General features: G+C 51.7%; 10 protein-coding genes across 11 annotated transcripts; 6 read left to right on the top strand and 4 right to left on the bottom strand.

Moving 5' to 3' along the window:
• Nucleotides 1-234: 234 nt before the first annotated feature.
• Nucleotides 235-2,010, top strand: PV05_08114 (uncharacterized protein; the record flags this gene model as incomplete). The annotated part of the gene is made up of 1 exon (XM_013457610.1): nt 235-2,010. One exon carries the CDS (start codon nt 235-237, stop codon nt 2,008-2,010), a length of 1,776 nt encoding a protein of 591 aa, XP_013313064.1.
• A 41-nt stretch (nt 2,011-2,051) lies between these two features.
• PV05_08115 (uncharacterized protein) lies at nt 2,052-3,274 on the bottom strand. Its single transcript, XM_013457611.1, has 4 exons — nt 3,071-3,274; nt 2,646-2,981; nt 2,361-2,591; nt 2,052-2,308 (listed from the first exon to the last, which is right to left on the bottom strand). The coding sequence occupies exons 1-4, from the start codon at nt 3,102-3,104 to the stop codon at nt 2,088-2,090; spliced, it is 822 nt and encodes a 273-aa protein (XP_013313065.1). The 5' UTR covers nt 3,105-3,274; the 3' UTR covers nt 2,052-2,087.
• A 478-nt stretch (nt 3,275-3,752) lies between these two features.
• On the top strand, nt 3,753-5,008 carry PV05_08116 (uncharacterized protein; the record flags this gene model as incomplete). The annotated part of the gene is made up of 5 exons (XM_013457612.1): nt 3,753-3,819; nt 3,883-4,181; nt 4,248-4,536; nt 4,616-4,875; nt 4,988-5,008. 5 exons carry the CDS (start codon nt 3,753-3,755, stop codon nt 5,006-5,008), a joined length of 936 nt encoding a protein of 311 aa, XP_013313066.1.
• Nucleotides 5,009-5,619: 611 nt separating this feature from the next.
• PV05_08117 (uncharacterized protein) lies at nt 5,620-7,273 on the bottom strand (the record flags this gene model as incomplete). Its single annotated transcript, XM_013457613.1, has 2 exons — nt 5,620-6,649; nt 6,813-7,273. 2 exons carry the CDS (start codon nt 7,271-7,273, stop codon nt 5,620-5,622), a joined length of 1,491 nt encoding a protein of 496 aa, XP_013313067.1.
• A 632-nt stretch (nt 7,274-7,905) lies between these two features.
• On the top strand, nt 7,906-9,173 carry PV05_08118 (uncharacterized protein). Its single transcript, XM_013457614.1, has one exon. It carries the CDS (start codon nt 8,252-8,254, stop codon nt 8,918-8,920), a length of 669 nt encoding a protein of 222 aa, XP_013313068.1. The 5' UTR covers nt 7,906-8,251; the 3' UTR covers nt 8,921-9,173.
• A 121-nt stretch (nt 9,174-9,294) lies between these two features.
• PV05_08119 lies at nt 9,295-12,262 on the top strand. Of its 2 annotated transcripts, XM_013457615.1 has the most exons (3): nt 9,295-9,452; nt 9,582-10,432; nt 10,487-12,262. In XM_013457615.1, the coding sequence occupies exons 2-3, from the start codon at nt 9,694-9,696 to the stop codon at nt 12,049-12,051; spliced, it is 2,304 nt and encodes a 767-aa protein (XP_013313069.1). In that variant the 5' UTR covers nt 9,295-9,452; nt 9,582-9,693; the 3' UTR covers nt 12,052-12,262. The 2 variants fall into 2 exon arrangements, with proteins under 2 accessions (XP_013313069.1, XP_013313070.1); XM_013457616.1 differs by having other exon boundaries at nt 9,295-10,432.
• Nucleotides 12,263-12,887: 625 nt separating this feature from the next.
• On the top strand, nt 12,888-15,573 carry PV05_08120 (uncharacterized protein). Its single transcript, XM_013457617.1, has 2 exons — nt 12,888-13,689; nt 13,738-15,573. Exons 1-2 carry the CDS (start codon nt 13,237-13,239, stop codon nt 14,971-14,973), a joined length of 1,689 nt encoding a protein of 562 aa, XP_013313071.1. The 5' UTR covers nt 12,888-13,236; the 3' UTR covers nt 14,974-15,573.
• Nucleotides 15,553-18,186, top strand: PV05_08121 (uncharacterized protein). The gene is made up of 5 exons (XM_013457618.1): nt 15,553-15,848; nt 15,895-16,065; nt 16,114-16,383; nt 16,438-16,471; nt 16,518-18,186. The coding sequence occupies exons 1-5, from the start codon at nt 15,741-15,743 to the stop codon at nt 18,038-18,040; spliced, it is 2,106 nt and encodes a 701-aa protein (XP_013313072.1). The 5' UTR covers nt 15,553-15,740; the 3' UTR covers nt 18,041-18,186.
• Nucleotides 18,187-18,193: 7 nt separating this feature from the next.
• On the bottom strand, nt 18,194-19,488 carry PV05_08122 (uncharacterized protein; the record flags this gene model as incomplete). Its single annotated transcript, XM_013457619.1, has 2 exons — nt 18,194-18,883; nt 19,175-19,488. 2 exons carry the CDS (start codon nt 19,486-19,488, stop codon nt 18,523-18,525), a joined length of 675 nt encoding a protein of 224 aa, XP_013313073.1. The 3' UTR covers nt 18,194-18,522.
• Nucleotides 19,489-19,913: 425 nt separating this feature from the next.
• Nucleotides 19,914-22,536, bottom strand: PV05_08123 (uncharacterized protein). The gene has a single exon (XM_013457620.1). It carries the CDS (start codon nt 21,992-21,994, stop codon nt 20,435-20,437), a length of 1,560 nt encoding a protein of 519 aa, XP_013313074.1. The 5' UTR covers nt 21,995-22,536; the 3' UTR covers nt 19,914-20,434.
• Between the last annotated feature and the right edge of the window lie 1,622 nt (nt 22,537-24,158).

The following is a 24,158-nucleotide window of genomic DNA, read 5'->3' on the forward strand; positions in this document are numbered from 1 at the left end:
GAACCCGACGTCTACGGACACCACATCGATTTCAGTATCATTATTGATCTTGTGGGCTGAACCCGACTCGGTCTGATAAGACTCCTGTGTACTCCGTATTCGTTCCCCCAGCATATCGAATCCGAACGATTCCCGAGCCCGGAGCTTCAGACTGGCCAATGATACCTACCAAGAGGATGATGGGCACTGAATGGGTCAACATCAACATCACAGCTTCAGCTCAAGGCAGCCGCTATGTCAATATGTCCAGACAATTCGACAGAATGTCTTCTTCGAGCTCTGGTCACCGAAGTCAATGCCAGTCGAGCCTTATTAGAAGAGTTACTTGAAGCAACCTCCAAATTCAATTGGGATCCATTGAATTTTGCCTTTACAGCTGCCATCGGCGCCTTAGCTTTGCTTATTGCTTGCATCACCGTCTTCCAGGGCCTTCTTACAGCCGGGCCTGGTCGCATCAAGGCAAGCAAGCTTGCTATAGGTCCTTACGCCAAACGTTCCAAATCTCGTTTTGACTTCACCGAACTATCTTTGCGCACGGTTGTTTTCGTCCCCTCTATTGGGAGTGAGAATAGAATCCATCGCGTGAAGAAGGATTTCCCTGATCATGCTTGCTGCAGCAAATATGATCCGTCGGCTGGCAGGAGCGAGTCATCTGCTTCATGGCTCCGATTGCTCGTCGAGCTGGGGATTTCGGAGCCTTGTCTTTGGTCACTTGTCGCTCGCCAGACTGACAATCTCCCCGTCGACATATCAGCAGCACCCGCCACAGGCTCTGTAAGGTTTCTTTCACATCTTGCAGCAATCTCGGATGACGATTGCATCGTTGAACAACGCCCTGACAGTCGCTTTGTTTCGGTCATTGGGAAGTCGTCACAGCTCACCTTTCGCGACCATCCCGTGCTAGGGTTTGTCGCCATGTACGAGACTTACCGCGAGAGTCCCTACTACCGAGGCGGTCACTCCAAGAAGTCCGGTGCAGATCGCCGGCCGGTCACAGGTATTAGGGGCTTGCACAGTGTCGGGGTCGAGGAGACCGCTGGTATGCTTGACCTCTCCCATGGGCTTCTGAAGTGCCGCTATCTAGGGTACGCCGTGACTGAAGGGCTGATTCAACTGAACTTTGGACTGTTGCTGCAAAAGCTCACGTCACATTGCACGCACCAACACTTGGACGACAACCCTTCGTCCATCTTGTTTAGAGGACGAGGTTCTTACGGTGCAAGGCGTGCTCATGGCTACATTCACTTTTTGCTGTTCTTCACATCGGTACCTTCATTGGTTCGTGCCTTTCCTTCGAAGCTTTTCGGTCTCCGAGCAGCAATGCTTGAGATCAGCCACCTCATCCCAGCATGGAGTAAGTCACCAATCGAAGTGATCACTGAAATCGGCGGCGTGGTCCACACATACGGTGGCACATTCCTGGAAATCCCCACTGATGCATATGTATTCTATGTTCTCGGCGCTCGTGCTCGCCATTACTCAAGCTCTTCATGGATCGAAGCTCCGCCGGGTGCTGGTTGGTGCACAAACAGTATGCACAGCGACTTTCGTAAAGACGAGAATGATCTTGTATACAGCGCGGAAATCATTCGGTTGTGTTGCGGATGGCTCAAGCGCATCTCTGGGGACGAGAGGGAATTGAAGAAACTCCTGTCCGAAGATCTGAAACATTTCAAGGACAAGCTACTGGCAGCCCTGTATCTTGTTGACGACTGGCTCCGACGCCGTAATAAGGAAGAAACCATCTGCGCTGCACTATTGATCATACAGGACGCTTCTGTCAGACGTTCACTACACACGCTTCCCAACTTTACGACCGCTGACGACGCACAACCTGTGCAATCCCTGCACGATGATCTTCCGGAAGATGTCGACCAACCAAGACTCCGTGATCTGAAGGTCATGATGGCGTATCGAGCAATTTTGCTGGGTGCACTTCTCGAACTCAGCACGGACACCAGTTGCATCGTGGATGCAGCTTTTCAAGATACAATCGTCAAGATACTGTGATTCTAGAGGGACACACTTACGTCACTATCAGTGAGAAGGATCAAAGATTTTATTTGGCTGGCATCAGTCCGCTATCCTTACGCATATCCCAGCGACCAGAACGTCTCAATGTTCTTGCCGGTATCCTCATCCACATAAGGCGGCGGCTGGGCCAAGGTTACATTGTTGCCGTGGATCTCGGCGATCTGGCCAGTCAACGATGAATCGGACACCAGCTGTTGCACTCCTCTCGTCAAGGTCGACATAGGGGTCATGATCATCGGCTTGAAAAGGTCTTTGCTCGGCGCGATATTCGTTTCTGTCGAACAAGTTAAAACCACTTCGGCCGCTTTCATGTATGAAGCACATACCTAGGACCGCCGGAGCAAGCGCATTGATTTGGATTGCTTGCTTCTCAAGAGGTCGTGCAAGCGACCTAACCAGGCCAACCACGCCAAATTTGGAGGCTGCATAGATTGGGGCCACTGGAAATGGATATAAGCCGGCATTGGACGCTGTGCAAATGATTGATCCCCTCGAAGCCGGCATCGCTCCATTGACGGGCGCATTCTTCTTGATATAATGGATTGCCAGTTTTACGGCTGCCAGCGGATCAGTCCCGAATATGAGCCATGAAAGAAAGACAAGCCACTCACTGTAAATAGTGCCAATCAAATTGACCTCCAAGGTCGGGAGGTTGGGCTTTGATGGCGTTTCCTCGTCCACGATGAGTGGACCTTCCTTCGATATCCCAGCATTCGCCATCACGACATCGATCCGGCCTTGGTCTTGGTGAATCTGCTCAAAAGCTGCGGCAAGCTCGTCCCAGTTTGATATGTCGACCTTGTGGAATGAGAAGCTTGCGTCGGAGAACTCTGAAGACAGTGCTTTGACAATATTTGTGCCTTCGGCATTGACATCCAACACAGATACGTGTGCGCCTTGTTCGGCGAAAGAGCGAGTGATTCCAAGACCTATACCGCTGGCGCCGCCTGCAAGTGTCGCCCATTGTTAGCCGTCCTGCGCAGGTTGCATGGTGATACCGAACCGCGGGTAGATATTCTGAGCTGAGCAGACTTACCTGTGACGACGATACTCTTCTTCTGCCCAGCCATGATGGTTGTCGGATACGGACCGTCTTCCGCGGGGGATTGTGAGAAAGGTCGGGCTCTTTCTCAGTCTTGATATCACAGTGACCAGGGATTTCTCGCTAGCAAGCTGCCGCAATGATGAAAACACCCACGACTGGACTTCTTGAGGCTGTGAAGTTCTCATGCGTTTTTCTTCTCTTGCGCGGATGGCGGAACTGTTTAACTGAAGTCGGTTGACTGTCCGGAAATGCCCCACGATATCGAACCCATCTTTACAGAACGTGGGCAGTCGTGGGGCAAGCCACAGCCTTGTCCTCTCCATCTTTTGCGGTTCTCGCCAATCAATCTCAGCCCCAGCAAGTGCCGAAGAGAACAAAACGCGAATCAAGCGAGAAAGCTACTAACCCCATCATCCCCCCATCGGATGATGGCCAAACATGTGTTTGCACGCTCCGGAAAAGGCGAACCTTTTCGGCCTTTGCGTCCCCATATGTGGGCAATGTGGGAGTGCCGGATTATATCATCCTATCGACTATGCAGCTTTGCCGATGTCTTCCTACATCTGATCATATCCCTGTCCCCAGGTGCAGGTTGCATTCACGAGTAGCAGGGATCATTGTGCAAGGCTGCCAACAACGGTACAATCCTTCTTTTCTCCCCACAGACATCACCATGGCGGAGATCAAGATCGACCAGGATATGCTTGGCTCAGTCAATGGCAAGGTCGTGGTCCTAGCAGGTATGCGGACGACCTTGATATTAATGATGCCTCCCAACCCTTGTCTTACATCGTGATCTCTAGGCGGCGCTCAGGGTATCGGCGCAGCAACTGTCACCCAGCTGTACCAATCAGGCGCGCACGTCTTCTTCGGCGACTGGGACGACAAGAAAGGGCCGAACCTCGCTGAGGAACTCAAATCCTCCTCCAAGTCTGCCGGCAGTGTGACATATATGAAATCCAATGTTCGCGACTACCAATCTCTCTTGTCATTGTTTGATGCTGCATACTCCAAGCATGGCCAGATCGACATGGCAATATGTTGTGCGGCCGTTACGGAGCGACCTGGGTATTGGGAGCCAGACAAGCTGAACCTGGAAAGCGTTAGGGAGGCGAGTCTACACTCATCCCAGCATCTTATTTTGGACGCTGAGAGCTGACGAGGGCAGACACCAACCGGCATCGCCGATGTGATCGACATCAATCTCAACGGCACATTGTACTTCGCCCGCCTGGCCGTCGCCTACCTGAAAGAAAAGCACACTTTCGACAGGCAATCCACCACCGCCGAGAACATCACGTCGTCGAAATGCATCACACTAGTCTCTTCGGTCGCCGGATTCAAAGAGTCCCCAGGCTTGTTCGCATACTCTGCCGCCAAGCACGGCGTCATGGGATTGATGAGAGCTCTGCGTCCGTTCACATCCCAACTGTACGGTTTGAGGGTGAATGCTATCTGTACGTCTTCTCTTCTCCATCTCGGCTCCAAGATGCTGGTGCGGTGGGTGGGGCAATAGCTGACATGAGCGACGTTCAGGTCCCTGGGCTACTGACACGCAACTTCTCTCTGGCGTGCGCACCGAATGGACGAAGAACAACATGCCGATGAATACGCCGCTCGATGTGGCGAAATACATCATCCAGGTCACGGCAGATCCGAAGGCGCATGGGAAAGGGCTCTTCGTGACGGGCGGGAATGCGGTTGACATTGAGGAGGGCCTGAACAGGACGGAGCCAGAGTGGTTGGGGGAGAAGAATAGCCGGGAGTTGAATGAGGGACAGGTGATTTTGGGATTGGTAAGTTTGCACCTACGATGTTCCCTAGTATTTACCAGCTGGGCCTTTCGATCTAAAGAGGCCCTGTCTCGGTGAATTTTTGTGACGGATGTAAACTGACTGGATGGGTTAGGGAATGGACTGGGGGACATGACGAGTCATGAGAATGTCGGGAAGGGAAGGGAAGCGACCATGGCTGCCCGTCGCCGTCGCCGTCGCTCGGACCAGGCACCACAATGTGGAGGACTGTACAGCTCTACCATGGTTAGGTGCCCCTTGCATTCGCCTGTAGTGTACATAGGGGGTGAGAACGCGAGCAAATGAGGCAGCAATGGTCCTGCAATACTAGTAGCTATTTTCTACGTGGTTGTGGTTCCGATACCACAAAGCTAGAGAGATGCCACTTTATGCGACACATCTAGTATGGCTTAGGTAAGGTATGTAAGGCGCATGGAAATTGTCACAAGAGTTTCGCTTCCTTGCGCCCATCTATATGCACCGGTTACCCATCTATTGCAGATCCTCTCCCAAACAGACGTCGCTATTTCTTGTAAAACATCTCGTGAGATAAAAAACTCCGATTGCCATGCTGAAAATCATCACACATACCACTGGTGTGTGTATAGCGTTACTTTCTCCTCATCGCTCCTGACGTCCGCCATGCCGAAGATCATCAAACATGATAGTATGTATAGCGTTACTTCTCCTCGTCAGTCCTGACGTCCGCCATGCTGAAGATCATCAAACATGATAGTATGTATAGCGTTACTTCTCCTCGTCAGTCCTGACGTCCGCCACGGCAACGGGCATCGGTCCACTGGTGGCCTCGGCAAGATTCTTCTTCCTCACATCCCATCCGCCGGTCCAGCCGATCCAGCCTTGCTCATACGGGCCTCTAGCCAAACAAATCAAAAAGGTCAAGCCGATGAAGGCGACGCTCAAACTCCCACTGGCAATCCAACCTCCTCTCTCATACAGCTTCGCGCCCGCACTCGTCCCCGTCAATTGGCCCGTGAACGTGAGCAGCATGAAGGCCGTGTTGACCCTGTTCCTGGCGTTGGGCTCGATCGACGATATCGCGGCACGGTTCGCCACCTGGGTGATCTGCAGACCCATATCGAGGGTGAAGGCTTGGATGATGGGACCGGCGACGGAGTGTTCGCCCGTGTACGTGCCCACAACGACGCCCGTGAGGTTCGCGACCAGACCGAACAAACAACTGAACATCGGGGCGAAGGGCTGGATGAGGAATTTGGCGTAAAGGGGGCCCAGACCTATGCCGGCGATGCCGATCAGGCCGAACAGGCCGATGACGACGGGGCTGTAGTGGTAAGGGGCATCGGCCAGGAGGAAGGTCAGGGTGGTCCAGTAGCTCGTGAAGCAGGCGGAGACGCAGTAGGAGATCAGGCCGGCTTGGACCAGGACGGCGTGTTTGCGGTAGAGCAGGATGATGCCGCCGATCATTTTGAAGTAGTTCAGCCCGTCCGGGTTGGAGGATGGGTAGTCCGGCATGAACAGCCAGAGCGCGATGAAGACGCAGTATTGCAGGGCCAGGGCGATCCAGTAGATGTTGCGCCAGGACGTGTAGTTGGTCACGACGCCCGAGAGGATGCGCGCGACCACGATGCCTAAGAGGTTGCCGGAGGTGACGATGCTCAGGGCCATGGCGCGTTGGGTGGGTGGGGCCAGTTCGGCGACGAGCGGGAGCATGACTTGCGGGATCACCGTCGTGATGGCGCAGATGTAGCTGATGGCGCAGAAGGCCGCGAAGGAGCGTGTGAGGCACAGGCCGATCCTGTGAGTGGGTGAGCCTACAGACTGTAGTAGGGAATGGAGCTTGCTTGGGGGAGGGCAGTGGCCCCCGGAGATAAGGGCAAGTTCGGGTGTGCGAGGTTGAGAATGAGAATGAGACTGAGACGGAGAGAGGTGGTGGTGGGATGATGGTGAAAAACGCTTACCACAGAGTCGCTGTGAAAAGGACCAGGCCCAGTGTCAATGGTCGTCGCTTCAGTAAGTCGCCCAGCGGGCAGACGAAGAGCAATCCCGTCGCATAGCCGGCCTGCATCAACGTCGGGATACGAGATACCGTGACATAAGGAACGTCGAAGTCGTGCGCTAAGATGTTGAGGATCGGATGGTTGTAGTAGAGGTTGCCCACGGTGAAAGCGCCTGCAAAGGCGAAGAGGACATTATGCCAGACCGAGAACGTGGGCGGCTTTTCTGGGTTCCAGCGACACCATGTTGGCGTGTAGGTTAGGAACTCGACGATTTTGTAGTCCCTCCAGGAGTTGTCCGTCGACAGGGTTGTTGGTTTCTTGTCGTCATTTCGCAGCTCGTCAAAGACTTCGGCTTCGGCGCCTTCCTGGCTAGCAGTAGGAGACCATGCTGGTTGCTCGCTGGGCGTCTTCTCGTCCACCATGCCCAGATGTTTTGTGTTAATTTATTTCGCAGCTCCAGCGGTGGGAGGTACTCGTACGATATGCGTGGAAGACGGGCCTTGACGGGAGAAAATTAAGTGTTGTTAATCCTAAGGCGGTGGAGATCGGTAAGCCGGTCTTTCGCGGAGTTTTCGTCGATAAGGCTCACACTCCAAGGTTAGGGGTCCTGATGGGCGTCACCAGGCCTAAGTCGATGATCCGTAGGCTCGGATAGACACTCGGAAGGCGTGGTCTCTGCGGCTGTCTGAATCCACCAGCAAGGACTGTGCAAACACTCACGATTTCGAGCATTTCCAGAGATTGAAAGACGTCTTAAACGCAAAGTGTGCTTCAACTTGGCCCGAGGTACTCATTGTTCTTCGAGCGTCATTCGTGGAACATCAGCAAACACGGTGTTGTTGCGATCAAGCAGGAGAATGTCCCACATTGTCGCCGCGAACGCTTAGATGCCGACTTAGCCGGCACTGCCGGCGATGAAGGGCCGTGATGGGCCCAAACCTCAAATCAGGGGTTTAACAATGGGGGCATGATTGGGGCAGCCCACGCTAATAAAGATACTGGTCGCGGTCCTTGCGAAGACGTTCGTTATTGTGATGCTGCCTCAAGCAGATGGCGATGATAAAGGACTGGTCGAGGGGACACGGTGCAGCTATCCAGATGGAGAGGTCGCCCACGTGACGTCCATTCGACACCACTGTTATGCATTTGATCATCAGCGGCGACAGTGACTACAGCATTCAGTCATCCTAGACGCGAGGGGAACCTTATTCAGTTCGAGTCAGGTCGCGAGGCCGCCGCTCTTATTGGAGAAATGCAACCTCGTAGGTGACTGGGCTTTTGCTCGCTCGAGCAGCCCTTATGACTCACAAAGTGACTGATATAGTGCACATTGTCTGAAAATCGAGATAGGTGGCATTCAGGACACATATTATACTGCAACCAGCTTCAACGGTCACAAAATGGACGAAACAGCTGACTCCAAGGTTCTGGTTCGAGAAGGATACAATAAAATCGCTGAAAAGTACTTGCAATGGACTCTGGAGGAGGAAACACTTCGCACCATGTTTCTAGAGAAGCTCTTATCCCACATCGACGATGCATCCAAGGCCAAGGTGCTTGAGTTGGGCTGTGGCGCAGGCATCCCGTCTACGAGGATGCTCGCCGAGCGTTTTCAACATGTGGTCGCTAACGATATCTCTGACGCTCAAATTGACCTGGCTAGAACAAATGTACCTCATGCCAATGTCGCCTTTGTGCGGGAAGATATGACACAGCTCACCTTTGAAAGCGATTCATTGTCGGCTGTTGTGGCCTTCTATTCAATCATCCACTTGCCTCGAGAGGAGCAACCTGCGATGCTCAAGCAAATCTGGACATGGTTGGCTCCTGGAGGCTTTCTGTTGTGCAACCTTGGTGTCACGGATGATCCTGGAACTATGAATGAAAATTGGCTGGGAGCTCGCATGTACTGGAGCAGCTTCAACGTGGAGACAAATATTGAGCATCTCGAGAAAGCTGGGTTCACCATTGTCGAGTCCGAAGTGCTGTCAATCAATGAGGATGGAACCATGGTACCGTTTTTATGGATATTGGCGAGAAAAAGCGGTCTCGAGTCTGGACAGGGTTAACAATGAGATCTGTCATCGGCTCGAAGATGTCTCGAGATTGGGGGACGCTGCGTCATGGCAAACCCATACGAGTGTACAGTGACTTGGAACTGCATCTATCGAACCCGATTATCACGTTTGTAACGCTTGAATGTGATTCGAAAGGACGGAGGACTATGAATGGGTGATGAACATGAACACGAACATGGGTTGCTGCTCGAAGCGCGGCGCACTTCTAGATTAGGTAACCATGCCAAGAACGGCCAAAAAGTTGTGATCATGTGATCATGTGATCATGACACTCATCGAGTCATGTCCAATTCTAATGACAGTACGAGGTTCCGTAGTTGTCAAAACACTGACCAAACCAGTCGTCCTTTCGTATTCCTCCAGGTCTCGATCCTTCGGCTCGGTCTTCTACTGATGCTTCCTACTTCCCATTGGTGCATCCTATCAGCATTCGCACAACGGAATGGAGCGGCACTTCGGCTCGAATCGTCGACCACCACCTGACTAGTCTTTGCGCTGTTCGGTGCTCGTGAGTGGCGTCAAGGTATGATGTGATCTCCGTGTTTCTTCGGTCTCGGTCCCCGGATTGAGTATGGAGAGTGGCACAAATACGATGTGGTGGACCATGGGCTATTTCAATACGGCTGAGTGAAGCTTCTCTGATTGAGAATAGCCGGCAATAAGAATTGCCCGCCAAAAAGCTTCAGCTACATCGAAGAACTCTCTCAAGCACCAACAAAGTGAGCGTGACCACTCGAACCGAAAAACTACGATATTCAGCCTCGATGGAACCACAATTTGCTCGGAATATAGCCCTTGGAGGAGATGGGGTAAGTGTTGAGGATGCTCCGTTTGCAAATTTCCCTGCCGGGAAGCCCATAACTGCTGTCGACATAGGCAGTGCTGGGCAGGTATGTATACACAGAGGGTATGTCGATGTTGCGGACGTGCCACGATTTTCCTGCCAGCTGCAAGCGAAAACTATCAGGGTGATATTCCGTACGACATCAGGTTCATTCTCCAGGCAGATGCCATCTGAAAATGTGTCCACAAATGGGATTTCCAGGTCAGGCTTCATCGTTTGCACCGAATGTTACCGAAGTGGCATTGTCTCAGCCCTCCCTGCGTCTTCGATCTCAAGCGTCAGTCCATGTACGAGTGCTCGTGGCCATGGTTCCATCTATACCGGCACCGCCTCCCTGCACTCCTGCTCGAGCACGGGCAGAAGTCATTCGAGCGCGAGCACAGAGAAGGCAAGTGGTTCTGGCTTGTCCTGTCGGGACCTTCTGAGGTTCTGGACGCCTGATCCGACTGGAAGCACGCTTACTTGTAACACATACATAAATACCGAAGACGCTGACTTCGAAGATGTAAAAAGGTTTCGGGATCATGCGGCCTTCTTCCAAAGACAGAGCCTTCACGGTGACCCCAGGCAGAGCCTCGATCTCGCGAAGGGAGAACCAGAATTCTATGTATTGTCAAACCGTTTCTACACACGTTGGATGGAGAAGAAGGCTCTGGAAGGTAAGAGAAATCCTTTATGCATCCTTTCCGATAATAGTTTCTGACAAATGCAAGTCCAATGTCATTGTTTTGGCATAAAATTGCGAAACCATAATGTTGACTACGAACCTTTTCAGGACACTTTCTTTACAGCCCTTATAAAACCAACATCCGCTGTCCGGCTCTTCAATGGTGATGTTGATCAGGGCATACGCCTGGTGACTATCGAGCTGCTAGACAGTCTGCTTATCATCTGGACTTCATTTCTGGAATCAATCTCGTACGATACTGCTTATCTACCGCACGATCGTCTGCAATCGAACGCGAGAAAGTCGTCACCCGAGTGGCGACATGTCAAAGGCTTTGCGAGGGCGATCAGGGAGATCATCATGTGCTCCGAGGCTGCTATTGAAGCTATCTCCTTGATCACCACTTTGACCGAGAACGACAAAACGATTCTCCGCGACGTAGAGTTTGAGAAGCGTCTGCTGCATAAGGATGCTTCTAACAGTATGGATGATCTTGAGCAGAGCATGGAGCGACTACTGACTAGAACTGAGCAAGCGATAAGCCAGCGGCAGGATCTCAACATCGGGCGCCTAACTATTTTGTCGGCAATATTCCTTCCACTTACTACTTCTTGCAGTTTACTGAGCATGTCTACACGCGTCAATCAGCTTGGTGCACTCTGGTGGGACTGGCTTGGTATAGTCGTTACCATTGCAATTGTCACCCTGACTGTGTGGCGCACAAATGACAAATGGCGCCGACGCCTTGGCCGTTGGAGAGATGTTTGGGAGCGGCTTCCCTCCCGTGATCTATGGGCCCGGGCAAGGGAGACTGTTCTCGACCACGAAACCCTTACTACTGGTCATCGAAGATATGGGTTGATACCTCCCGCCACAAGCGTTGCATTCATCATCAGCAAATATCTTCTAATCATCGGGGCCACAGTGTCATTCCTGATTGGTATGTTCCTTGAAGTGTCTCAAGGAGCCCGGGCTCTTGGCTATAGTGTCGCTATTGCTTTCGGTAGCTGCTTGCTTATCGTTGGCATCTGGAGATGCTATGGGGCCATGAAATGGTATCGACGTCGTGCGGCCCAGAAGCGCAAACAAGGGGATCCTGACATGGCCTCTGCAATACCCTCCGGGAAGAGGTTCCGCGAGAAACTGAGGCGAAGATTGGCAAGATTCCAGCAACAACTGCGCCATGCACCTATCTTTACCATTTTGACTGTTATTGTGGATGTTGTTCTCTATCCCATAGTGACGGTTGCTAGTGCTCTCATTTGGCTCTTTGTTGGCGATCTACCTGCGCGGGCCGTAGTGCAATTTGCAGGGTTTTGCATCGAAATCGCGTGGCCAGAGATGGAGTTTGATCTTAACAATCCAGAATACGTCACGCAACTCACACAGCAGTTCTCTCGACCAGGAGATTCAATCGATTGGGAAGAAAGCCTTTCGGATGAGAGAGCTAGCTTCACTAAGATCGTCTGTCTTCTTATCATTCTGGGTATGGCCGTGGTCAAGGCAACAAAAGATGACAAAGACCACCATGTTGATCAAGCAACCAATTCGTCTGAGCTGATCACCGCAATTCCCAATACCGACAACAAGGTTGACACAAGCACTGTCTAGGCGCAATTTGTATCTGAACTGGGACCACGATTGCGAGCAAACATGGGCATCGCGGGATCAGGACATTGCAAAGCACGGAAAGCCTAGCGGTCACTTACTCGAGAAGATTCACTCTCCTGTTCCACCGAAAGTGTGTCAGCAGGCCGGCCGAGTACTGTGTACTTGCCAGATTCTCTAATCCTTTGAGATAGGCAATCCATACATAACCGACAACTTTTTCTTCAATTCAAGTCCGCTTACGGCTGAGTCTTTTGATTTTCCTCCACCGGATGCTGATTGAAACCTTTTAGGCCTGATCATGTCAGATACGAGAAGGTAATATGGCGCATGAGTAATCAGTAAGATTGTCATTCACACCTTGTGTGGATGCTTCAAACAGGAACCCAAGAAGTCTCGACCGCCTTGCGAGACTTTTGTACCGGGATGGAGCATTGGACGCCAACTGGTATTCAGACACGCAAGAGGAGGAGAAAGGCTCAGGAAAGGCGAAGAAATGCTCATGTCACGTGATCGGATTGAATCTCTTGGCGTCTTTTCAGTTTATTTTCAGTTTTGACTTGGTCCGACAGCAATTTCACGCTTCTTACATCTTCGTCTGGCTGATCGCAGGTGAGAGGTACATCTTTCTAGCTTCTAAGTAATTGGATGCTTCCCGCCTTGGTCAGACTGGCCTTCCTCCACTCGACACGTTTGCAAACGGAATTTTACCGTCGAAACTGGAAGATCTCGCCATTCCACGCGTTTTTATGCCCGCTATGCTATGGCTCTCTGCTGAATGAGACGAGCACCATATTTCGATTGTTCGCTTCAGACAGTCATTTGCTTCGGCCGGACTTCTCAGATGCAATGGCCACAATTGCTATACGGGCGGAATAGGTGGACAATATCTTTTCTGTTGTCTGCAAGATGCATACGACACGAGAGCCACGAACAATGGGAAGGCTGGATTCCTGTCTGCCGGATGATCCCTGTTGCCTCTCAGCTGAGTCAAGTCTCTCGAGGCGGGTAATCCATTCGGATGCCTCAAATCTTGTACGACATCTGCGTTTGTTGAGCAACCTCGTAATTTGGTCTCCACAACCCGTGACCAGCGGGCATGCGTCTTGGGTATATGAATCCCTTTCTGGTGCGATTTCCTCTGTGCATCTCCTTTGAACATTTCGTCTAAGTTCATCCACGCTCACAATGACATACACCTTCTTGAATACACTACTTGGAGCAGCCTTAGTAGTCAAATTTGTCCTGGGCTACAGTCTCATCCACCAACCTATTATATTCTTATCCTCAACGATACACATACAACTAATTCTTACTGCCTTGTGGGTTATCTGGTTGGCACCCATAGTAAGTCCGCTGCGGAAGTTCCCCCTTGCTCCTCAGGGACCATGGTGGAAAACTTTCCTGCTCGAACCAGAGCCTGACGACCTGGAACGATATATGAGGTCAACACCAAACGATGGCCTTATTCGCTATTTCGGAGTCTTCCATGACGAAAGACTCCTCATCACCAAGCCTCAAGGAACGAAAGACATGATGCTTTTGCAGCCTTACAACTTCAATAAACTTGCCATTTCCAGGAAACTCATTGGACATCTCACGGGTCGAGGACTCGTAATTGTGGACCAAGAAGAGCACAAGGTTCGTTAAAGTCCGCATGGCCCAATATTCACTAACGGTCGTGATAAGCGCCAACGAAAAGCTATGGCTCCAGCTTTCAAGTTCAAGCATATTAAGAATCTTTTCCCAAAGTTTTGGTTTCACGCGACTCGACTCGTCCAAGCTCTGGAAGACCATATTGATAGGACAACTGAGGAATCAGCCATGGGTTGTCGTATCGACGTGGACAACTGGCTGATGCGCACTACACTCGATGTCATAGCCTCTGCTGGCTTTGGTGTAAATGTCAATGCAACCCAGGCTCCTGATAATGAGCTCGCAAGGCTATTACCTTTGGCAATGACGACAAGCTCACGGGCGACTTTTTACCGGCTATTGGGCTCCCTGCTGCCCGAGTGGCTATACTTCAGGCTGCCAATGGAGAGAAAATTTGAAATAGACCGGATGAAGAAGGCCCTACACAACGCCACAATGCCACTCATCGAGGCGAGAAAAGCCGCCTTCTCTCGCCGGGAAACCCTTGATCCAGAAGCTGGGGAAGACAAAAATACCGGAGATTTTGCGGACACAGATGTCATCGCAACCCTGCTCCGGTTTCCACATCCGCCTTCTGATGAGGAGCTGTTGGCTCAGTCGGCAACTATCATGGTTGCTGGTCAAGACACTACGTCCGTTGCCACGACATGGGCATTGTATCTTCTGGCGCATCATCCGAACGTTCAAGCGGCATTGCGACACGAGGTGCAAACTCATTTACCTAGTCCTGACTCCAAGACTGAGTCGGTGGATGCGCCACTCGTCGAGTCACTTCCATTCTTGGCAGCAGTGTGCAGTGAGACGCTGCGTCTGTTCCCTCCAGCGCCAATCCTCAGGAGACAAGTGGCAAAGCCTGGAACGACCCTTCTAGGCGAACATCTACCTGTTGGGACACAAGTTGCCACAAGCATCTGGGGAACTCATCACTCCGAGAGCATTTGGGGGCTGGATGCGGATCAATTCAAACCTGAGCGATTCCTCCGGCAAGCAGAAAATGGCAAGTTGAAGTTTGATCCTCACGGTGGTCTCGAGGGTGAAGCAGCCACGTACTCCTTTGTTCCCTTTGGAGCCGGTGTCCGAAGCTGCATTGGCGAAAGATTTGCAAGAGGGGAGTTCGCAATACTCTTGGCTGTTCTAGTCGGCAAGTTTGACTGGACACTGACCAACCCAAAAGCAAAGATGGGAGACGACGTTGTGCTCAACTTCAGCCTTATCATCAAGCCACAAGGAGGATTGTCGCTGATGGCAAGGAAGATTGAGGGTTGGTAAGATACTCGAAGCAGGATCGCTGGATAATGGTTTGTTCATGAGCTTGACTAGCTCCGTGAGAAATGCCTTCTTTGTCAATGTCTTTGTCAGGCTACCTCTGCCCAGCAGATGTACCGAAGGCCATCTCCGTCTGGTGCCACAAGCCAATATGCAGTCTGCAAGTTGGAAACATACACTTTTGACAAGAGCCAGCGGAAACACAACCGCCTCAGAGTGGTGTCTGACCCACGTGACTGAAGGGCTATTTACGAGCTTCCATATTGGAGATAGCCTTGTCCCATATCTATGGAGTCTCACCCAATCGATCAGAACCTATCTTTCAGCCTCGCAGATCACCGCGGAGCCGTTTCACGCTTGGTCTGTCGAGGGATTCTTTGGCAAGGATTATCTACAGGCCATATGCATGTCGTCATCGGATTTCGACGACAAACAGCAGAATCTGTCGAATATCATAGTCACAATGTGGTCATCAGCCATGCAGGATGCATCGTCTGGCTTGCCCGGTCGACAGAGATAAGATACCCTGTCAACAGAGATTTTCCTCCTTCTCTCAATGGGTGTCCGACAATATTCTACGTACCAAGTCTCTGGGCGCGTCACTCTACGCCGGTCATTGCCCGGCTCGCCGGGCTTCTTGACCGTTATCGTGAATACCTACCTGGCGTGTGAGTACGTATATCTATAAAGCCCTGCTGTTTCCCCTTGTCTCTGAAGGCTGCCTACTTCCATTCGATCGCAATCTGGTCTTGTCTTCTGCGTCTATCACCATGTCGAGTTCTGTCTCTACAGTCCTCCCCGTAGGAGCAGGCTATGGTGTCGTTGTTGGTATTGGCTTTTTCTTCACCGCCGTCATGATTGGAATATCCATGCTACAGGTATGACGTCTCGGCATCTGCTAGCACCTAGGCCTAACTGGAGCAGAACAGATATACCAACTTTTCCACGAGGACAAGCGAAGAATTCAACACAGCAAGTCGCAGTATCAAACCTGGTCTCATCGCCGCTGGCATTGTGTCTGCTTGGACATGGGCGGCTACCCTTCTACAGAGTAGCACTGTGGCGTATACATATGGTGTGGCAGGGCCCTTCTGGGTGAGTACTATATTCTTCCTCGTGAGTCCCTCGACTGACACGTCAAAGTATGCTGCTGGAGCTACTGTCCAAATTTTAATGTTCTCTATTCTCGCCTGCAAGACGAAGATGAATGCTCCTCACTGCCATACCTTCCTGGAGATTATTCAAGTGCGCTATGGACGCTTCGCTCATTGCGTCTTCATTTTCTTCGCCCTCGTCACGAATATCCTCGTCGGCTCACAACTACTGCTTGGAGGGTCTGCTGTTGTCACTACTCTGACAGGCATGAACGTGTATGCGGCGATCTTTTTGATCCCATTGGGCGTGGTCGCCTACGTAGGTTGCTCCGCTCTTTCCACTGTGTCGCTGCTGACGCAGTCTGGAATGTAGGTCTTGATGGGCGGTCTCCGTGCTACCTTCTTATGTAAGTGTATTTCCTCAGCTGTTCTCGACGATACTGACCAGCACAGGCGACTACTCTCATACCCTCATCTTGATGGTCATCATCCTGTACTTCATGTTTCAAGTCTACGCTGAGAATAGTCTCATCGGTTCTCCGGCCGAGATGTACAAGCTCCTCAAGAAGGCAGCCAACCTTCGACCGGTCGACGGAAACCAGGACGGGTCGTACTTGACACTGAAGTCCAACAATGCTCTCATTTTCGGCGTCATCCAATTGTGCTCCGGTAGTGGAACAGTCTTCCTCGACCAAGCTTACTGGCAACGAGCGATTGCGTCTCGGCCTACCACCGCCGTCCGAGCATATATTCTAGGCGGTATGGCCTGGTTCGCAATCCCTTTCGGCTTTGCAACTACACTGGGCCTTGCTGCTGTGGCCTTGACGGATAACCCTGCCTTCCCTACCTATCCGAACCCGCCAACAGCCGATCAGATCTCCGCCGGTCTGGCAGCGGCGTTCTCATCGAGCACCCTCCTCGGGAAGAACGGTGCGGTTGCGCTCTTGATCACGCTCTTTATGGCGGTCACCTCATGCGCGTCCGCCGAACTCATCGCAGTCTCCTCCATCTTAACTTTCGACATCTACAAGACATATATCAAGCCCACCGCTACCCCTCAGAACCTGATATTTATGGCGCACGTCAATGTCGCCGTCTTCGGCATGACCATGGCCATATTCGCCATAATCTGGCACGTTATCGGCATCGACCTCGGCTGGCTGTTCCTGGTCATGGGCCTGCTGATCGGTGGCGCCGTCTTCCCTGCCGCATTTGCTGTCACGTGGAAGAAACAAAGCCGTGCAGGAGCCATTGCCGGCGCATTGTCCGGTCTGGCAGCAGGTCTCACAGCTTGGCTTGCAGAAGCACAAGTCTACTACGGCGAACTCACCCTCGCGTCTACGGGGTCCAACTACGCGACGCTGGCAGGCAACCTTGCCGCGATCATGACCGGCTTAATCGTGTCGGTCGTCGTGTCCCTGATCAAGCCAGACAATTACGACTGGAGCACGACTCGCGCAATCAACATCGAGCATGCACTGCACGCTGTCGAACCCGAAAAGGCACGACACGAGTCTGACACGACGCGCACTGGCGACGATGCCGTCATCAAGTCGTCGGACGACGATACGTTGTCGCCTGCTTCCCCTGTCATGCCATCCGTGAATCCGGACGAAAAGCATGTCGCCTCAGGCCGGCGCCGAAGCTCGATCCGCATCGACGAAGAGCGACAGATGTCCATCGACGCCGCGCTGGAGGACGATCCAAGCCGTCTCCGTTCGGCGTTCAAGCTCGCTTGCATCGCATCGTTTGTCTTGCCGTTCATCATGGACTTTCTGATCCCGATCCCCATGTTCCTTAGCCATTATATATTCTCGGAGCATTTCTTCACGGCGTGGGTGGTCATCAGTTTCATTTGGGTGTTTTCGTCGACCATCATTTCGGTGGTTCTGCCGATCTGGGAGACTCGCGGCTTCTTCAGGCAGCTTTTCACCGAGATCATGGGCGATCTCAGGGGGAGGAGACAGGCTTCTTGAAGAGAAAGTCATCACTTGAAGCCTTGTTCAGGGGCATGCAAATTTCGGGATAGATGTATCCCTGCCCCATGGATGATAGAAACTTCAGTGATTTTAGAGAGATAGATCGATCTGTTGGATAGGATACCCTGTGAGTAACTTAGTAACTGAATAGGTTGCCGATAGATTCGACCAAGTATATTCCTTGCCCTTTTCTTGGCCTGCTCGACCTGATTTGTCCACCCGAAGCTTCGATGTGCATTCTGCCTTTTGCAGGCTCGCTTCTGATATCCTAAACTGCTTGATCAAGCACTCGCGCCGTTGCTCCTGAGTACAGGAGGCGCACCTGGCCAAGTTCAATGAACCCGAGTATCCGACCCAGCGAGGTGAATGTGGTGGGTTGGGGGTGCGTGCAGCATGATTCTTTCAAATAGTGTCCAGAAGTTGGGTTTTGGACGTGGACGTGGACGTGGAGGCGAATGAGCTCGAGCTCAGAATGAAGATCACCTCACCTCACCTCGCCTCCGACATGGCCCGCCATACAGGACTTTGTGCCCGGGCACTTTCCCCTGCTTGAATGGGACCTGCATTGCGACGGTCTCGGTATCACTGGGGTAGAACGTTAGATGCCCTGGTGAGCGCGTGTCCGTGTCGGCGGCAATGATTAGAGGGGTGACGCCCGACACGATGTACAGTGACTCTGTCGGTTCTTGGGGGTCTAGGAGGACTTGTTGGCGCTGTTCCTGCTGCTGCGCGCTCACATCGAGGTCGGGTCCGGCATTGGTATCGGTGTTGACGTTGGTTGTGAGAGGCACAGGAGGGTACGTCTTGACGTGAGCTAGGCCGGAGAGGAGGATGAAGAACCTGCTCAACCCAGTCAATCACTCGGTTATCGGGCGTTTGGACAACAACAGGGTTTTTGAAGGGGAATCTCGCTTGTTTGGCGCGGCTGGCGGGTGTCACGAGTAATGATGCCGAAGCTGGGTTGCATTACGGAGCATCTTCATCAGGGTTCATGAGTGTGAGTTTGAATCCGATAGTGCCCACGGCTGAATCCCTGCTCATCTTTTGGAAACAGTCTTGCTTTTACTTGAACCTTTCAAAAATCAATCGGGTATAGTAGTAGTACTGTAAGTGAACTTATTAGTCACTTACATAGGACTCGGTGGCCGATGCCAGCCCTCCGCACTGTATGGTGGGAGAACAACATACGTCGCATTCGCAGTGTCGCCGAGACTTAGAGCTTTCCCGACAGTAGGGTACTGTATGAACGGCGACGAAAGCTCCCAGCATTCGACGACTGCGTGATATGGAGGTTTAGGAGTGTTGACAACGGCGGAGAGGTGTAGCATCTCGCTTGTAGGCAAGCCCGCCGGAGTATGGTCGTCGATGAAGTTGCCGTCCAGGTGAAGGGCAGAGGTGAGATGTGACAGCAGAACGGAGGCGAACAGTAAGAGTGAAAGCTCCATCTTAAAGATTGAGGAGACGACGCGACGCGATGCGATGATGATGTTGTTGTTGTTGAAGGCTGGGCAAGGTGAACACGGAGGAACACTCCAAATGTCCCGCGATATGTCCCCGAGTTCAGATTTGAGGCAGATTTTCGTGTTCATAAAGTCGATACATTCGACAACCTCTCCCTTGAAGCAGCTCGAGCAGATCCGCCCAGGCTGGAAATGGGAGGCCTAAGCTAGGTACGAGTACTTACAGCTCAGATACTCCTCCAATATTGTGCTATCGCAAGTCATTGGTCATTTGTTGATCGATGATCATCAGGCACGTGGCGTAGATCAACAATACGGATCGACGTGCAGGTCGAAGAGGATGCAGTTGACACCGTCGATCGCATAAAGAACTCTGCATGAGAGAAAAAGCAGAACAGGGCAAACGAAGATGTTTTGGTTTTCAACAGTTTTGCATATCTATGAGTATCACCCTCATCAGCTCCACCTCATTGATCCGCCATCACCTTTCCAAAACCAACCGACTGCGCTACATACGTCTGCCAACTCTCGCGAGTCAGATTTGCCAAAGTATGTAGCCGCCATAAGTAATGACAACTTGTATCGTGCCTTGAAAACAATTGCCAATTGTAAGACCGAAAAAGCGTCTCATCTCTATCGCCAAAGGAATGTATCGTCGCTTCGCTGTGCTGAAGTTGCAAGTCATGATCATCTGATATTGACCTTCATATAGAAGGAATGTCGTAAAGGTCGTAGTAGTAACATCGAGTCACCGAGAGTCGGAGTAAATAGTACTGATGGCTTCCACTGATATGATGACTTTTCCATCAGGTCGCCTTTTCTATGGTCTCGATAACGCCTAGAATCCCTGTATCTAGTGCCGTGATCCGAAGAAGTTTGTACAAAGTAAGAAAGTTTTGTGTACAAGTAATAGTCGTTGGGACTGTACAATTTATTTGTGGAAAATGTCGGAGAGAATTTGAATGAGATTACGCTTCTGCGTTGACAGAGGTGGGCTGCGCCAGTCGCTTCCTCTGCTAGGATGTGTCAAAGCTCGAGGTCGGGCCACGGACATTGGCCCTACGATCTCACCGTCACCGAGTTCTGGAAATTTGCCGCTCTTATCGTCGATGACAGGGAGTACAACTTTGGTGAGTGGTTTCTCAAGAACCACACTCGATGCCGTAGACTCCTGCATCTCAGAGTCACCATCACTCAGACGCGCCAGGACTGGGTCAAGGGCAGTCCTCATCAGGCTGTGCTGTCGTTTCCAAACATCATCGATAGAAGCCCACTTGTCCTCTGTCAACTTGAAGACCTTGGATGTTGACCCATAATGTTCGGCAGTGCGCGCAATGTGCTTGGCATAGTTAGTCCGGGCATGATCCCAGTTGTTGCGATACTCTGTATACGAGTCCAAGTCAATGGTATCTGGGATGTATGGCTCAGGATGGATGGTGAAGTTCGCATGTCCAAGTCGAACAGCCCATAGATCAGCAACATCATCCAGGAGTTGCAATGGTGGGATGTCTAGAATTGGACAGCCAGTCATGGTGTTGGTCCGAGACCTGTTATGCATCGATACCATGGACGGTTTGGTTGATAGTGGTGGCGACGGGAGACATGACAGGGACGTGTCCATGGAAGTCCGTGAGCTCATGATTGCAGATGTCGGCGCAATTGAAGGTGACTGAAGAGGAGACTGTATAGGTTCCTCTTTTTGGCAGATTTCTGCAAGCACCGGCGGCAGTAACGGTGTGGTCGCTTGACCTTGCTCCTCGTCATCTTCCTCGGGTGTCTGCTCGATAGGCTTTGGTTCTGTTTCCAGTTCCAGCGAGGTCTGACTCGCACGCGGTACTGCTGGAGAGGAAGGAAGTAGACTTTCATGCTTGGAGATTGCGCTCAATGCAGGACTGAGGACCTGCGAGGAGCTAATGGATCCCGACCAGGATGCTGGGGAGTTCATATGGGTGATGATGGACAGTCTCGGTTCTACAGCCGATCTGTTTTTCCAACGTCTTTTCATCGACCCAAATTTACTGCTGAGACGGTTCGGATTGACAGGAGCAACCGTAGGAGCTTGCTCCATGGACCGACGTCTTTTGGAGAATCGAAAACCGGAGGATGTCGAGGACCAGGCATCGGTGTCTCCCAGGGTCCATTCAGGTTGTACAGGCGAGCTCGGTGGAGAAGGTTGACCATGATAATCTGAGAAAGCCTTGTCATAGTCGGGGAAATCATAGGTCCTGCTGTCATCGACCAGCGTGTAGCCCTCAAAGTCATCTCTTTCTTGTGGTTCTTCTGTTACATCCTCCAATCTCTTTGGCCCCGCATACATGTCGAGCGACTCTCGAGGGATCGGCGAGGAGTTGATCGACGAACCGGAGCCACGCGAAGAATGACCTTTGGAGAAGGTAGACGTGGTTGGCGAAGACAGATTAGTTGACGAGGTGGGAGACCGAGCAACGCCAGGCGCAGCTGCGTCGAAGAAATACGACATTAGATTTTCCATGCTGATCTTTTGAGGTCGATAGTATTAATGTTAGGATTGCAAGTCGAGCGAGTGTCCGGGGTATGATAAAACCCCAAGAAGGTGTATGCAAGAATCGAAGGAGGACTGGGACGGGGGATGGCCCGGATCGGTCACAGTCGGACAACAGCGCGCATGATGGCTGGTGACAGTTGAGGTGACGATGGTGGTGAATGGTTTGCAGGTTTTGCAGGTGTTGTTTGTCTGTGTTTGAGGCCCAAGCTGGGTGGACGTGGACGACAGGACAGTAGTTGGTCCAGGTTTGTGCGGTGGCCAGACAAGACCAGTCACAGGTATGATCTGGTTTGGTCAGTGTTCCATCAGTTGAACGCCATGTGTACGAATAAGAAAGAGTGGCAGTATGAAAGAGAGACAGGATTTGTCGACTTGTCTAAATCAGATAGACGGCTGAGCGATGCTGCGTGAGTTGTCAACAGCGAGAGGTTGCGGTGCAAAAACTTGTGTGCCGTGGAGCTGCTGGGTTGAGAATCTTTGAGAATCCCTGCGCAGGTCACAGGCCACAGCTGGCTTTTGCAGGCTTCTTCTCTCTCCACCTCTCCACCTCTCTGCCGCCGACCAACAACATCTCTTGATGGACCCTTGCCAGGGCGAACCAGGGTAGCACCAACCCTGGTCCTGTTCTTCTCACGGACCATCCACCGCATGGCCTCCCCGCGAGCCCAAAACCACCCAAAGACCTCCAGAAGTCTCCAGACAAAAAGCCACTCACGACACCCAAGCAGCCACTACTCACCTTCTCTTTTTCGCAGCTCTCCGAACTCCTTCGGCCGATCTTGGGCCCAATCACACAATCGTCTGCTAGTGGATAGATGAGCGCGGTGTCGAAGAGACTGGCTGAAGAATAAATTTAGGGTCTTGTCTCGAACCAGCCGGTTCTGAAGCCATAACAGATAACCGAGTCAGAAAGATAGCTGGCTCATTTTACGACATGTCTGGCGTTTGTGAGAGCTTCTCCTCGACCTCTAACACGAGGATGCTGCAAGGAAAGGTTGGTTATGACCTTGTGGCTTGCACTCCTTCTGTTTGCCCTGTCACTTCCAATGCTATGACTCTACTGCCGGCATGCAGACAAAGAAGCAAGCCAGTGTCATTCATGTACCTTTCCGAAGCTAAGGCAGCACTGCAACTCTACACCTCCGGCTCATGACAGGTATACACAGTACTCGTCAACGCCTGCTTTTGTTCAGCCTCTTAGTGGCCGACTCTAGGTTATGTGGCGTAGCCACTGCATGAGAAGGACTGCACAGAACATCATTTGCATTCCGGATGGCTTGCTGTCTCCCAACGCTTTGCAAGCGAGCAACGTTGCGGCACAGCGCTTGTGCCATCTTCCGTGCCGCTTTGATGCTTCCGCCCGTCTTTCGAATGCTAGCTTCATGCAAGGAACCCAGCCGGACCTGTCAAGCCGCCTGCAGGAACGGTATCAGATATACTCTGGGGCATTATCTCATCGGTGCTACTCGTACAATTTCCTGACCTGCCTGATTCAGCTGCTTTACAGCGTCCCCCGGTATGTTCTGTTTAGCGACTCTATCGCTTTTTCTTATGGCATTTCCGCGAGAGAACCCCTTCTGCTACAGAACGCGCGACCAGAAGCAGAAGGTTCTTAGGAAAGTGTCGAGCATGCCTCCAAGTCTTCAGAAGCAGAACGACAAAAATTTCCGCCCTTCATGACGAAGACAAAATACTTCTTTTAGATCAAGTTTCTATTTCCTGTCATTCTGTCCGTCAGTGACAGGTGTTATTCGACCATTCATACCGAGAAAGTACGAGGAGTACGAGGTGGCTGGGTTTGACTGCCGATGCTGACTTTCTAACGTCACTTGCAGATGTGATCGACGCTGTTGCTTGAGTTTCCCAGGATCTGGTCGGCTGTTGTCCCCTTCATCATTTTTCCGTCTTCCCCAGCAGAATTAAACCTTGACGAGCAGAAGTCCACATGTGAATTCCCATCACAATTGCCCTTCCTTAGACTGGCGACAAGGGTCTCTGGAAGCTACACCCATACTCGAAACTACCATCACTGTACGGATGACACTGGCGTGTTTGAGCAAAATCCCCGGTAGCAAACTTCCCGGAAATCTTCAGCCTGCGCATTTCCGGCCCCCAACGGCCGGTTTAGGCT

Source organism: Exophiala xenobiotica (assembly GCF_000835505.1).
Source record: "Exophiala xenobiotica strain CBS 118157 unplaced genomic scaffold supercont1.5, whole genome shotgun sequence".
Taxonomy (NCBI): domain Eukaryota; kingdom Fungi; phylum Ascomycota; class Eurotiomycetes; order Chaetothyriales; family Herpotrichiellaceae; genus Exophiala; species Exophiala xenobiotica.